This window comes from Triturus cristatus, chromosome 4_1 (assembly GCF_964204655.1).
Source record: "Triturus cristatus chromosome 4_1, aTriCri1.1, whole genome shotgun sequence".
NCBI classification, from domain to species: domain Eukaryota; kingdom Metazoa; phylum Chordata; class Amphibia; order Caudata; family Salamandridae; genus Triturus; species Triturus cristatus.
Genome location: NC_140585.1, coordinates 748,670,712 through 748,684,254, shown reverse-complemented (window position 1 = coordinate 748,684,254; position 13,543 = coordinate 748,670,712). Strand labels below are relative to the sequence as shown.

General features: G+C 44.9%; 1 protein-coding gene across 1 annotated transcript in view; it reads right to left on the bottom strand.

The window, feature by feature from the left end:
- GNPTAB (N-acetylglucosamine-1-phosphate transferase subunits alpha and beta) overlaps positions 1-13,543 on the bottom strand; it is a 644,942-nt gene that overhangs the window by 489,083 nt on the left and 142,316 nt on the right. The window contains exon 3 of the mRNA XM_085653265.1: positions 3,099-3,218. Within this exon, the coding sequence (XP_085509391.1) occupies positions 3,099-3,218 (120 nt within the window). The remainder of the gene's footprint in view (positions 1-3,098; positions 3,219-13,543) is intronic.

The following is a 13,543-nucleotide window of genomic DNA, read 5'->3' as shown; positions in this document are numbered from 1 at the left end:
GGAATGTTTGGGGGGGTAGATGTTAGTTCTAGGCAGTAGCCTGACCGAATTATTTGTATTACCCATTTGTCTGAGGTGATGGTAGTCCAGACCGGAAGGAAAAGTTGGAGTCTGCCCCCGACCGAAGTGTGATGGTCTGGGGGAAGTGGAGGGAAGTCATTGGGGAGGCGCGGTGGCAGAGCGGGCGGTGTTTGTTTTGCCTCTGCCTTTGTTATTGTTGCCCCTGTAGCCGCCTCTTTGGTAACCCCTTGTAAAGGTGGACTGAGTAGGGGATTTGTATGAAGTGGAAGCGGTGTCTGAGGAGTAGCCTCTGGATGTGCTCCGAAAGGAAGAGCGGCGAAAGAAGTGTCTGGGAGGGTGAGATTGTAAGGCTCCCATGGATTTTGCCGTGTCAGTGTCCTTTTTCATTTTCTCTAGGGCGTCATCCACTTTGGGGCCAAACAGATGTTCCTGATCAAAGGGATGTTTGAGGATGGAGGCTTATACCTCCAGTTTAAAACCGGATATCCTTAGCCAGGCATGGCGACGGAGGAGGATACTAGTATTGATAGCCCTAGAGGCTGTGTCTGCTGCATCTAAGGCACAACGTATGGAGGTATTGGTAATTGTTTTGTCCTCCTGAATTAGCTCATTGGCCCTAGCTTTGTATTTATCAGGGAGATGGTGCATTATGGCTTCTAGCTCGTCATAATGGGCCCTGTCATACCTCGCTAGTAGTGCTTGTGTATTGGCGACACGCCATATATTGGCCGCTTGAGATGCAGTACGCTTGCCTGATGCGTCCAAGAGTTTAGACTCTTTGTCAGGTGGTGGTGCGTCACCTGACGCCTGGGTGTTGGCAATTTTCCGTGCTGTGGATTCCACCAACGAATCTAGTGGAGCTGGCCCTCTGATGTAAGAGGGGTCTGTTGGGGCGGCTTTATATTTTTTCTCAATGCGCGGGTTAATGACCCTGGCCCTGACTGGGTCCTTAAAGACCTCCGGCGCATGTTTTATAACACCTTTTAGCATAGGCAATATGGAGGTGGTCCTATGTGTGGTGTCAAATGTATCTAGGAGGAAATCCTCCTCCACTGGGTCGGTATGTAAATCTACCCCGTGGTAGTGTGCCGCCCTTTGCAATAAATGATTGAACCCCAAGGAGTCTTCTGGTGGAGAAGGTCTGGAAGGGTAAAGATCGTCTTGTGGGACGTTAGGGACATCAGGGATATTATAATCGTCCTATGGTTCTGGGGATCCTGTGGGAGTGGGGTCCCCTGTAGGTATATCTTGGGGTATATCCTATGTCATCGTATGGATCCCCTTGATCATCATCATCCGGGAATGGAGTGGGGGAATGATGAGGTGGGGCTGGCGAAGGTGGAGGAGGTGGTGGAGGTGGAGGTGGGGAAGGTAGTCTGAAAGGGGAGGTAGCAGAGTCCTTCTTTTTTGGAGGCGGAGGTGGAGCAGGTTTGTCTAACGGTCTCTTTTTGATAGAGAGCATTAAATGTCCAGTTTTGGGATCCTTAGTTAATGTTTTTTGTAAGGGATCCGGTGTAAATAGTTCTGGAGAGGTTGGTTGGTCCGTCGGCGCTGAAGGCGTCGGGCCGTTGTTTTTTTTAGGCTTGTCGGTGCTGGTTCGTTGTTTGGAACCATGCTTGGGAAGCTCCGGTTGTTTAGTAGGTGCCGAGATGGATTTCGGCTTCGAAATGTCGGTGGTCTTGTGGGCTTTTGTCGGCACCGAGGATGGGGTCGGTGCCGAGGAGCTGGGTCTCGACCCCGAGTGTTTTGGTGTGGGGCTCGGTGTCGAGATGGAGGCCGGTTTCTTTTTCGGTGCCGAAGGGTGTTTATCGGCTCCGACGGTGGGCTGGCTCGAGCCCGAGCCGCCTGAAGGCTTAATTGGCTTCTTTACCGGCCCCAAAGGTTCGGTGTGGGAAGCAGTGTCTTTGGTCTTGCTTAGGCCCGAAGGCGTGACTGAAGCCTTTTTCGGTGCCGGCGAGGGCGTGGGGGTGGTAGAGTAGTACTCATGACCCTCTGTGCCGGAGTGATGTCCTCCACATCTGAATAGTCTGCTTCGGAGGCGCTGACGAGTCCCTCGTCGGTGTGGTGTTCTTCTGGAGCGTCGACGCCTTCCCCAAAGATGTCGTCCGGGTTCGCCGTCGAAGAGTGTGGCATTTGGTTCTTCTGGCTCTTCGGTCCAGAATCGTTTTCTTGGACCGGAAGGATTTACACGCCGGACAGTCTCGAGCCTCGTGTTCAGGGGAGAGGCAGAGGTAGCACACCTCGTGGAGATCGGTGTGGGGGAATTTTGACCCACATCGAGGACACTTTTTAAATGGAGTCCTTTCCATTAGCCAGGACCGGAGCTTAGGTGGGCCTGAAGGCCGCCGTCGACGACTGGAACCGAAGGTCTTGCCGATGAGAGGCGCGTCGAGTGGGGAGATCTCGATCGAAAACAATACCGTGAATTGGGGTGAGGATTGCGCGTCGATCGTCGAACTGGAAGCTGTTCGGATTGGGAGCGCGAAGATTACATCCGAGCTCGATGGCGGAAAAAAACAATCTGAGGATGGAGCCAAAGCCCATGCGCAATACGATCCAAGGGAGGAGTCACTGAACTCGTGACTTCCAAAGACTTTCCAAGAGGAAAAACAAACTGCAAACATCCGGGCCCAACACCAGATGGCGATCTATGCCCAAGTGTGTAATCTGCAGCTCATATGCCTCTAACATTGTTTTATACTACAGCAATGGTGGTGGCGAAGAGGGATATAGCCTCTGTTTGGAAAATTCCTGACCCTCCCACTGTGGGGAAGTGGTGGGCGGGGGTCGACTGGTGCACCACACAAGAGAAAACAATGTATGCAGCACGTGGTTGCCCCAAGAAGTATCGTAGGGTTTGGGGGAAGTGGTTGGGGGGCTTTGTTTATTTTTGTAGTGGATTCTCCAAATGCTGTCCTCTTGATTTGTATGCACTTGACCTTTGGATTGTCCAGACCATTGTATGCATTCTTTTGTTATCATGGAACCATGATGATTGGCTGGTATTTTCTTGTTAAAATCAATACAAAATGTGTTTATCAAAAAAGCAATAAGGTTGCTGTAGCCAAAAGATTTACCTCAGTAGTCTCTGTTCTTCTTCCATCTGTTCTCGAACCACCCGCAGTTCTTTCATCAGGTCATTGTCCGTGCCATTGACCCACGTGTACACCACATCGATTGGCATAGGTAGACACAGTCTATAACAGTCACAAGACAAGAAAGTAAACTCTGAGTTTAGAGTTTAATAAAGTTGACAAATGATGCAACAAACACATCCTTGCAGACCTAAAACAAACATTAACACAGGAGAAAATATCAAACTAGGTATATGTTTTAATGAAAGCTGTAAAATATATTCAAAAGAAAATTCTCTTTTCAGGTTCAGTTATATCTTGCTATAATAATCAAAGGCGATTTTGGGATAAAACAGCATACGTTTAGGACTGTCAATCCCTCCAAGGACTATCACTCTCTCCAAGAAGTGTTACATTGTGGATCATGTCAAGGTACCTGCAACAATAAAGCTTAAAAACAGCCTGAATGACAAAAGTGGTGAAAGAAGATTTAAACCGTGAACATATTGTATACAAAATAAAAAGTGGCTTTCTGCGCTGACCAGGTAAATATTCCTGCTAAATGAACGATAGAAATGCCCATTTGTAATGAGAATTCACTCAAAAGAGCTTGGTTTACACCTCGTGTATAGCTCTTAGAGAAACAAACTAGAAATGTATTATCCTAAACCAACTGCCAACTAGAGAGCCCACTTTTCATTCTAAAACAGAACTAGAATCCCACCGCACCACAGTCAAACTAAAGATCTGAAGGATATCTGGAAGCTAAAAGACCTGTAAGGACATCAAGATTGTGGTGAAAGCTCCATTCGTTCACACACTGTTTAGGGCACTTAATTTCCATATGTCTGCATAATATTGACCACAAAAAGCTCTCAAACTGCACAACAACAAAAAACTTAGTATACGGGATACTATTCCCATGCAAGAAACTTTACATGAAAAAAACAATCAGGAAGTCGAATAAACGAATGTCAGCATAAACCCAGGATACAAACTAAGAAGAGGAAAGCCCACTTGTGAAACACCGTGTGAACAGCTCACACATTGAGAACCAACTTAAATGGACGGTCCTAGATGTTATCATAAAAGATCCACAAAACGGCAAGGCTGATCACAGTCTCTCATACAGATAAGCTACTCTCCTTCTTAAGTGCAACAGCATTAATAATGGACTCAACTAGCACAACTGCGCAATATAGAATTTGCCAGTCTAGTCACACATTCCTACCAATGACCTACAAATTTGACAGTCTCATGCCCCCTGTTTTTTCCATTGGACATCAATGATTTCAAGAACTCTTTCTCCACACAACCCATCTTTTTTTCCTTCTCAACTACATTTCCTTAAAAACTATACTGCCCGCACCTGCCTCATTATTCTATAGTGACACTTTCCCAAACTACGATTCCCATGATATAAATAGGCAGTTCATTCAGAACTCATCCGTACTACGAATACCATGATTGGCTTAGTGACATACTGACAAATTTGTCTGCGTGCTGATGGCGGCACCACCACCAATAAAATTGAGGTACACACCTAGTGACTCTGCTGAAGCATTGGCCAACTGTTCTTGCACAGCTCGGCTGATTTACTCCTGCGCAACACATTTGGGGCCATATGTATTAAGCATTTTTGCGACCGCTCTGTTTCCGACCGCAAAAATGCTTTTACATATGTATGAAACAAAAATTGTGAATCGGTAACACCGCACCGAATCGCAATTTGTGTTTCGATTCGGTATTTGGGTGGGGCGTGTTTAGGGCGTCCCTTCCAAATACCGAATCTGAATGGGATGTATGAATGTTTTGCGACCCGAATTACGGTTGCAAAACACTCATATTTTACCGACCCTTTGAAGAGGGAGGTAACCCATTTGCAAATGGGAAGGAGTCCCCAGGGTGCCCCTTCCCCTTTGAGAATGGTAAACAAATATTTTTAAGAGCAGGCAGTGGTCCCACGGATCACTGCTTACTCTTCAAAATGAAACTGCAAAGTTTCCTTTTTTCTTTTTAAATGCATCCCGTTTTCCTTTAAGAAAATGGGCTGCATTTAAAAAAAAAAAAAAGACTGCTTTATGTAAAAGCAATCTCAGACATGGTGGTCTGCTGACCCCAGCAAGCCACCATCGCTGTGATGGTGTTGATTCCTAATGGGTCGCAAATTGCGACCTGCCTCATTAATATGCATGAGGTAGGTATATTTGCGACCCATTAGGAATTGCAAATGAAACTGAAAAGAGTTTCATACATTAGGAATAGCGATTACCTAATTGCGATTCGCAGAATTTCGCAATTAGGTCATCGTTATTTCTAAAAATGATACATGTGGCCCATAGTTTCCATTGGACAAAAAAGAAAAAAAACACATTTACAGAAACGACTGCTACCGGACTGGTGTGGTAGGCGGGGCAGGGGGAAGAGAGAAAAAAAAAGGACTTATCTGGAATGGCCGTCGCCTCTTCTCTGTTATAAAGCATAAAGCACCCGGGCACACAGGCTCCCCTGAACCAATCAGAATCCTGCAATGCAGCGTTGTGATTGGTCTGAGTGCTGTGGTTCGCGCTCAGATAGGCAGTGGGAGCCTGTGCATGTTCCTCACCAGGCTGTATAATACAGCCTGGTGGGGATCATGCAAAGTGTGCATGACTGTTTGGCCGCCCAAGGAGGGCCAGTCAAACAGTCATGCCACTTAGGGAGTTCAAACCACGATATATTATCATCATTTAATTTTTCCTTTTGTACATTGGGGCGATGCTCCACCTCCTTAGCAGAGGAGCTGCCACAGTCTATCTCACTGCCCAGACCTATGTTTGCTTTTCGAAGAAATAGAAATCTACGCAACATCTTGGTCAAATCCAAACTTGAGGACAGTAAACCCATCAATCAGAGATCTATTATGGGCACTAACCCGGTTATGGGAAACCACAGATGTAGGAACTGACATGCTTGCAGCTCAGCCATAGTATCTTCAGAATTACTATGGGATAAACATACATTTCAACTCAAAGAAATGACCAACTGTAGATCTGCCAATGTCATCTATCTAATTCTGTGCCCCTGCAATAAGGGATACGTGGGAGAAACAGGTAGAGAATTCAGAACCCGCTTCAGTGAACACAAATCGGCTATCAAAATAAACGAAGAGGGGCTCCTCTCGTCCAACACTGGTTAGACCATCGACATGCTGATAATGAGCTAAGATGGACTATACTGGAAAAGTTCACACTCCCAGTGACAAAAACATCAATGGCCTTGGGTGTAAAAGAGAAGTATATTGGATGTTTACCCTCTGTACCGCAGTTATAAGACTCAATGAATGCTGCCCTTGGCACAATGCCTTATTATAAATTCTCTACCTGAGGCTCTCTGTCTCCTATATAGGTCGTTTTTGCTGCACCCTTAGGACATTATTCTACCTTATTGGAGACTTCTCCACCTGTTTCCGATATCCTTTGGTAGTCCCTTTTTCTTGATACGATATATTAATTGCCTTGTATTTTAACATTTTGTCCCTTACTACACTCGGCCTGATTCTCTCGGCTGTAGAAACCTTTTAGCTTTAGGTGTGATGATATTCCATTTAGCCTTGTTGCTTTTTTCTAAACTGGACTGGTGTCTATCTTTTGCTCAATAATCTTATTATTATTATTTTATTATTTCATCTTGGTTTATCGGCTTATAATGAGGCCTGTATAGACATAGTGGTCTGTCTTCTATTTCTTTTATTTCTGACGGATAACTTGTCCGTTTTTTTCATCCAATACATCCAAATTTTATTTTGGCAAATTACGTATTTCTGCTTTAGTTTACTTTCTGTTTATCAGTTTTGTGGCGTGTTATCTTTTATTATGATTTGGCCTTTCGTCCCAGGACACGTATATACCTTCAAGATGGCGCCCATTTTTACGCGCTCTAGTCTTTAAACATCCGGGTTACGTATGTACGTAACCAAGGTGTATGCAATTATGCCGGGTATTTCTTTCGTGAGACGTGCCTTTACTAGTTGGGATTCTCCGACGGGCCGTTTACTTTATCAGACCATACTCTGCTTTTGTACCAGGTAAGCGTTAAGAGATATTCATTTCAGGACAGACCACATAGTCTTATTTTTCCTCATTCCTTCATTGATTTGTGGTTTCTTTTCTCTGTAGTTTACCTGCATCTCATCCTCCCGACTCACTCGAGGCGGCGGTTTTGAGAAATATACAAAATCAGTTGCAACCTTATACTGGCAGCAAGTAAGCTAAATATATGGTTCTTCTAGCTAGGTATAGATAGCATTACCGACATACGACTAGGCATGCTTACCATCTGTTGACATACATTGTACGTGTGTATACTTTCATTCAGTCTTTTCATTTTCTAGGGCACGCCTATACTTTTCAAATTGAGGATCATCTATTCTTGTATATAACTGTTTGGAGTGTCCGTTTTGCCCTATATCGACAGTCACAGTGTAAGTTTGGGTCCTTATTAGTTATTAGGTTGTGTCTTTTTCATCTATATGGATTCCATATTTATCTACCTATTCTCCATATTTGTAGCGAATTTGCGTGTATGGGGTGCGTCATTCATTGGTACCAGTGCTACCTGTCAGACCAGCATTCACTTCTGAACAACGAGTAACCGCTTATCCTACTAGCTGGTAATTATACAGGCTTGGTTATTTTCTATTTTTTTTCTTAACTCTACCCTTTTCTTATTATTGCCAGCATTTAGTAATTCAGTCTATCTTTCTTAGTAACTTTTCCTAAACACCCTATTTGTACCCAACTTGGCACTGGTTTGGTCCTTTTGGCTTCCAGGAACTTTTACACTATAGGTCTGCCTTATTTCTACACCTTACCTGGGAGCTTTAGTTACTTTCTAGTATGGCACTTTATATCTGGGTGTCTTTTTGGTGGTGGCCTGCTCCAATGGATACAGATATTTTTGTTTTTAATATATTTATTTCTGTTATTTCTGCCTCATTATTATTCACAGATTCTGTATGAATATACAGTGTGTTACCGAGGAGCCCCTTCACCTCGTAGTCTCAATTTAATAAAGAGACTCATTAGATGGGAATCTTGACCGTTGTATGATTACTTCCTACTGCGCCCTGACAAAGGAACTGGTAGACTTCTTGGTCTACTCCGAAACGCGCGTCTGCGCTTTGGCTGTTCATTGACTGATATGAAGAACTTGTGTTATTGTGTATTTCTGTATTTTTTTCTTTGAGTAACATTTATGTGACATACACATGTTTCTTGTTGCGTTTCTTTTTTATTTTTGCTTTATTCACATGTTAGTTTTGCTTTATTGTATATTGTGAGGTCTGATTCTGTGTCACATTATTATAATTGTTTTTTGTAGGTGGGCTCTTTTAGGTATTTTGCTAGTACAAATCATTGAAATTGTGTAAATTGAATTGTCTTTTTTATATTACTGTTTATATAAAAATAAATATTTAAAAATTGAAAATACTCTTTTTCTGTGACATAATGAGGCTTTAATTATTATGGGTTGGATGCATCACCAATCAAGAAATCCATAGGGGGGAGCTTTTGTTGTTAGTAGTTCTGATTTTCCCCTGCCCTCCTTCCCCTTATATTGCATTTTTCAGGGGCCCTCTTAAGTTTAGTAACTGTATTTAGCAAAACCATGCTAATGTGCCACACCATTTTAAAACCTCTACAGTTTCATAATTATATGGAGTTCTGTCTCAATTCCCCTTTGACAAATCCTGATTCAATACTGAAGTTTAGATAGACAACTATACCACTGTAGTAGTAAAATATTTATTGTAGGATTAATTAAAATCTTTTGCAATATTGTGATCACAAGTACGTGTTAGTCACAAAAAAAAAACCAGCAATTATACAATAGTCTGAAAAATATAGCAGTGACGGACTTAAATCTTACAATGTTGCACAAATGGTTAGTTAATAATTATGGCCTTGATATGGCAGACTGTTAATGACTGATAAAGTGCTAGAGACGAGAGCAAAGCGCGAATAAGATGTCTAACGGAGTTTGTACTTCCCGTGCATAATGACCTGGTGGCAGGCATCATCAACGGTGCACAAGGGTTGGAGGGTCTTTATTCTAGAAGGGTCAGTGTGTTGTCTGGCTGCCCTATAAAAACACAATGCCTGTGCGGTCTATATAGCATCACCAAGTTTCATGGGTAGTCAGGCCAGTTCCAGGCATATCTATTTCCCATCGACAGCCTGTCAAGCCTTGATCGCCTCTGTTAAGCGTGTTTGTGTGAGGCTGATGTATTTGCCAAATTTGGCCAACGCGCTGGACTCGATGATCGGTGCGAATTCCATGTCCTTGAACAATAATTTAACAAGGTGCGCTGAGTGTGCAAAAGTTCCAGAAAGCAGCAAAGTAGATGGCTAAAAGAATCGATCTTGTATGCTCAAAGTGTACAGCTAGCGGTTTTAGAGAGAGAGGACCATTTGGGGTGTAGTTCTTTAATCTGTAGTCCCATCAGTCTTGCGGGCATTATTTGTCTAAAACAGGGAGCTGGTAATCCGTCGTGTTTTGCGCCAGGCCCCCTTTTCAAAGCACCCACCGCTGTGGTGCTTGAGACCCTTTTTGCAGATCAGGGAGGTCATGTCTATGACAGCGTGGATCGAGAGTGGTTGTGAAACGCTGGGGAACCTGTACCAGGGCGGACGTGCATTGCATTTGAGGAGGCACATGAAGCGTTCAAAGTTATTACACTTTGTCAAACACATGAAAATGGCCAGTGACATCTGGCCTGGTTTCCCACAGGCTCTGCAGCCAAAGCTGGAGGTACTCCTAGATGGTGGAGCCACCGAGGGCACATTACTGGATTATATAGGGCACTGCGGCTGGACAGACCGGTGGCCCAGTTGGTGGGTAGACAGGGGTGGGATGGTGAACTAGTTGAATCCCTGGCGGACGGCGATTGGTTGAGGGCTTGTGCATGGGTGAGAGGGATTTCAAGTAATGCCCGCTTCAAATTGGCACATTTTTAGGTTTTGAATGGAACCTATCTCTAACCAAAGAGACTGCGCGGAATATAAAAGACCAGATCGGGTGCCTGTCCTAGATGTGCGAGGGCTGAAGCTGATTTTCTGCATATGTCAGGGGAAGGCCCAGACCTGACAGCTTACTGGAGCATGGTTACGCGCCAGTTATAGGAAGTGATGGACATATGTATAGAGAACATAGTACGGTACTGTCTGCTACATTTAATACCGAGCCCGAAAGGTTGCAATGTATTCTATAAGTTTGTATTGTTGGGGCTGGTACTAGCAAATAGACGCATTGCTATTAGATGGCTGTCCCCATGAGGATCTACTTATGCACAGTGTAGCAGGTACATGGGGGGATGGGCAATGGCGGAAAAACACCGGATGAGGGAGACCCGGTCTGATGACAAAATGGAGGATTGCTTCGAACGGGCAGGGATGTTGCAGGAACTGATGGCCTCGGTCACGGAATACGACTAGCACGCAGACCAGACTTGACAACCAACGAGTGACTGCTCTAGAGATATTCTGAGCGTAGGTACTTAGTACTGCAAAGGGGTCTTCTAGGGTCCAGGGTGCTGGGTGGTGAAGGGGACCGAGGGTGCTGTGTGGGTGAGCCAATATTGTACAAATGATCTGTCTTTTGGACATTGCTCTGTCTGCGGTTTATGTAACAGTGTTGACTTGTTGTGGAAAATATTAATAAAGAAATTGGGGCAGAAGTGAGCTCTGGTGAGTTTCTGAATGCCTGGGTGAAACATCAAGTCTTTAACAGACTTCTGATTTGGTGGTAGTCACTTTCCAGTCCCAATTTTATAGATAAGGAGTTCCATAAAGAGGGGCGCATTGGAAAAATGTCCACCAGATCTTCCGAGTCTGTAGGGTAGGGTCCACAATAGCTGTTGTTTAGCAGGTCTCAGATGTCTGAGTGGTTGGAATAGGGTGAAAAGTTCTGCCAGGTAGTCTATTGAGCGACCATGGAGCAGCTTGTGCACAAGCAAAGGTGTTTTGAAGTTCTCTCTTTAGCAGAACCAGTGGATAAAATGCAGGATCAGGATGATGTGGTCATGAGGATTTAAACAGAATAGTTGGTGAGCTGCAAAATGTAGAACTCTGAAATGTGGACACGGTATTGCTGAGTAGGCCACTTTATAAACTGTTGCAGAAGTATTTTTTTTATTTGTACATTTTCAACAGCAATACATATTCATACAAAGATCAAACTCAGAGCATTGGTACAACATGGACATATCACATCATACATTTTGCAGACTACTGTAACAGCATTCCATAGGGCATAGACATCCAGTCATGGCAGGACAGTAAAAATGCAGTATGTGGCAGTGTGATACATAACATCGCTACAGAAACATAACAGGGTATAAGATAGCAGTTAGTGACAACATATAAGACGTGAACGGACCCCAAATATCCCTCGGCTTCGACTTTGTTGGTAGTTCTTCGGCATAGCATAGAAGCTGGTCCCGACAGTAAACTAGATCTTGTAACCATGATTTAATGGTGGGCACAGGCCTGCCCCCCAACATATGGAAACCCTGCGTTTAGCCAGTAATGGGGCTATTGCCACAAGCTTCTTATGAGATGCCCTAATTTTGGAGACGACACCCAACAGGCACACTTGTGGGGAGCAGTCCACAGGCTCTTCAACCATCAGACTCAAACTTCGTGTGACTGAAATCCAATATTCATGCACCTTAGGGCACGCCCATGCCAAATGATAAAAATCAGCACCAGGCATGCCACAGCACTTGCAATTGTCAGTCTCCCGCAACCCGTACTTACGCAATTGAGCTGCAGTGTAATTTAGCTGATGTAAGTATTTAAAGTGCACTAATCGCAGAATACCATTCGCCGTCAGCTGACCTGTTAAGCGGCAGCTGACCTGCCAGTCATCCTCTGACAACGGAGCAGGAAGTACGGCATTCCATTTTATGAATGCAGACGTGTCCATAGTAGCCACATCCCTCTGCAATGCCTGATAGAGTCTGGTAACTAACTTGGCCCGAGACGTGGTTGTGTATATAAGTTGTAACGCTTCTAGCACAGATGGCTCGCCAGGAAACTGTGGATAAAGCGCACGCATAGCGGAATGCAGCCTAGTAAACACAAATAACTGCATAGCCGTGGCAAGTCCCTGTACATTTACATTGTCCAATTCTATGAACTTGCCCCCAGGAAACACATCCCCCATGGTAGACATAGCCATATCTTTAAGGGTCTTCAATGCACCAGTTTCCCCAAGTGACAGATAGGTCTGAGTGATGCAACAGCGGCATGTGAGGCGCATACAATGGCAATTTCCGGGCTCGCTTGCCCAATTCCTGCCAGGCCTTAGCTGTTGTTTGTACGGTATCGAACTCCCCCTTTTCAAATACCGTGTGTCTATTAACGATCATGGCTTTGAGCGGTGTCGGGTGCACTGCCCCCGCCTCCACCGCCACATGAGGAATATATGCCGGGTCATGCTGCCAATAATAGGTGTACTGAGCCTGTGCGCAGAGATAGTAAAGATAAAAATCGGGCGCTGCGAATCCCCCCTGATCATAAGGAAGGGTGAGCGCTTCCCACTTAAGCCTCGGTTTTTTACCGCCCCATGTCAAGGTGATCAAAAGAGAGCGGAGCTGATCAAAAAAACACCGTGTTAAATGCAACGATATATTAAAAAAAGATACAGAAAGCGTGGAAGCACCACCATCTTTATCAGCGCAATTCGATCCGCAAAGGACAGAGGCAGCTTAATCCAACGACTCACTTGTCCCTCAAGACGTGTGATGGCGGTGCCATAGTTGGACTGCACAGCAGACCGCGGGTCCCTGTGGAGCCAAATTCCTAAGTATTTGACAGTGTCCGTGCACCAGGTCAGGGGGTATTCCAGTTCAAACCGATGCGTACAGTCCGTGAGGGGCAATATGGTTGACTTAGACCAGTTTATACCCAGTCCTGAGATGCGCTCAAATCAAACATATTCCCGAATCAGTTGTGCCAGATACCGCGCAGGATCCCGAACATATAGCACCATGTCATCCGCGTACATGGACAACGCCAGCGGATGCTGCAAAAACCGCAATGCAGTTCGAGCATGACGCTGCCGCAGGATACAAGCCAAGGGCTCGATTACGAGAGCAAATAACAAAGGGGACAACGGACACCCCTGCCGCGTGCCCCGTTGTATTTGAATCTGTCCCGATAGATGCCCATTAACTCTAACCCGTGCTACAGGTCTGGTATACAACAATTTTATCCAATTGGTGAAGATGAAAGGGACTCCCATACGATGTAAAATCGCTAACATATAGGACCACGATATCTAATCAAACGCCTTAGAAGCGTCAAGTAGCACCGCCACAGCTGGCAGCGTGGGCTTCAGTACATGCATCGCAGCGAAGATCGTATGCAAGTTATTAGACATGGAGCGGGCGGGGATAAACCCTG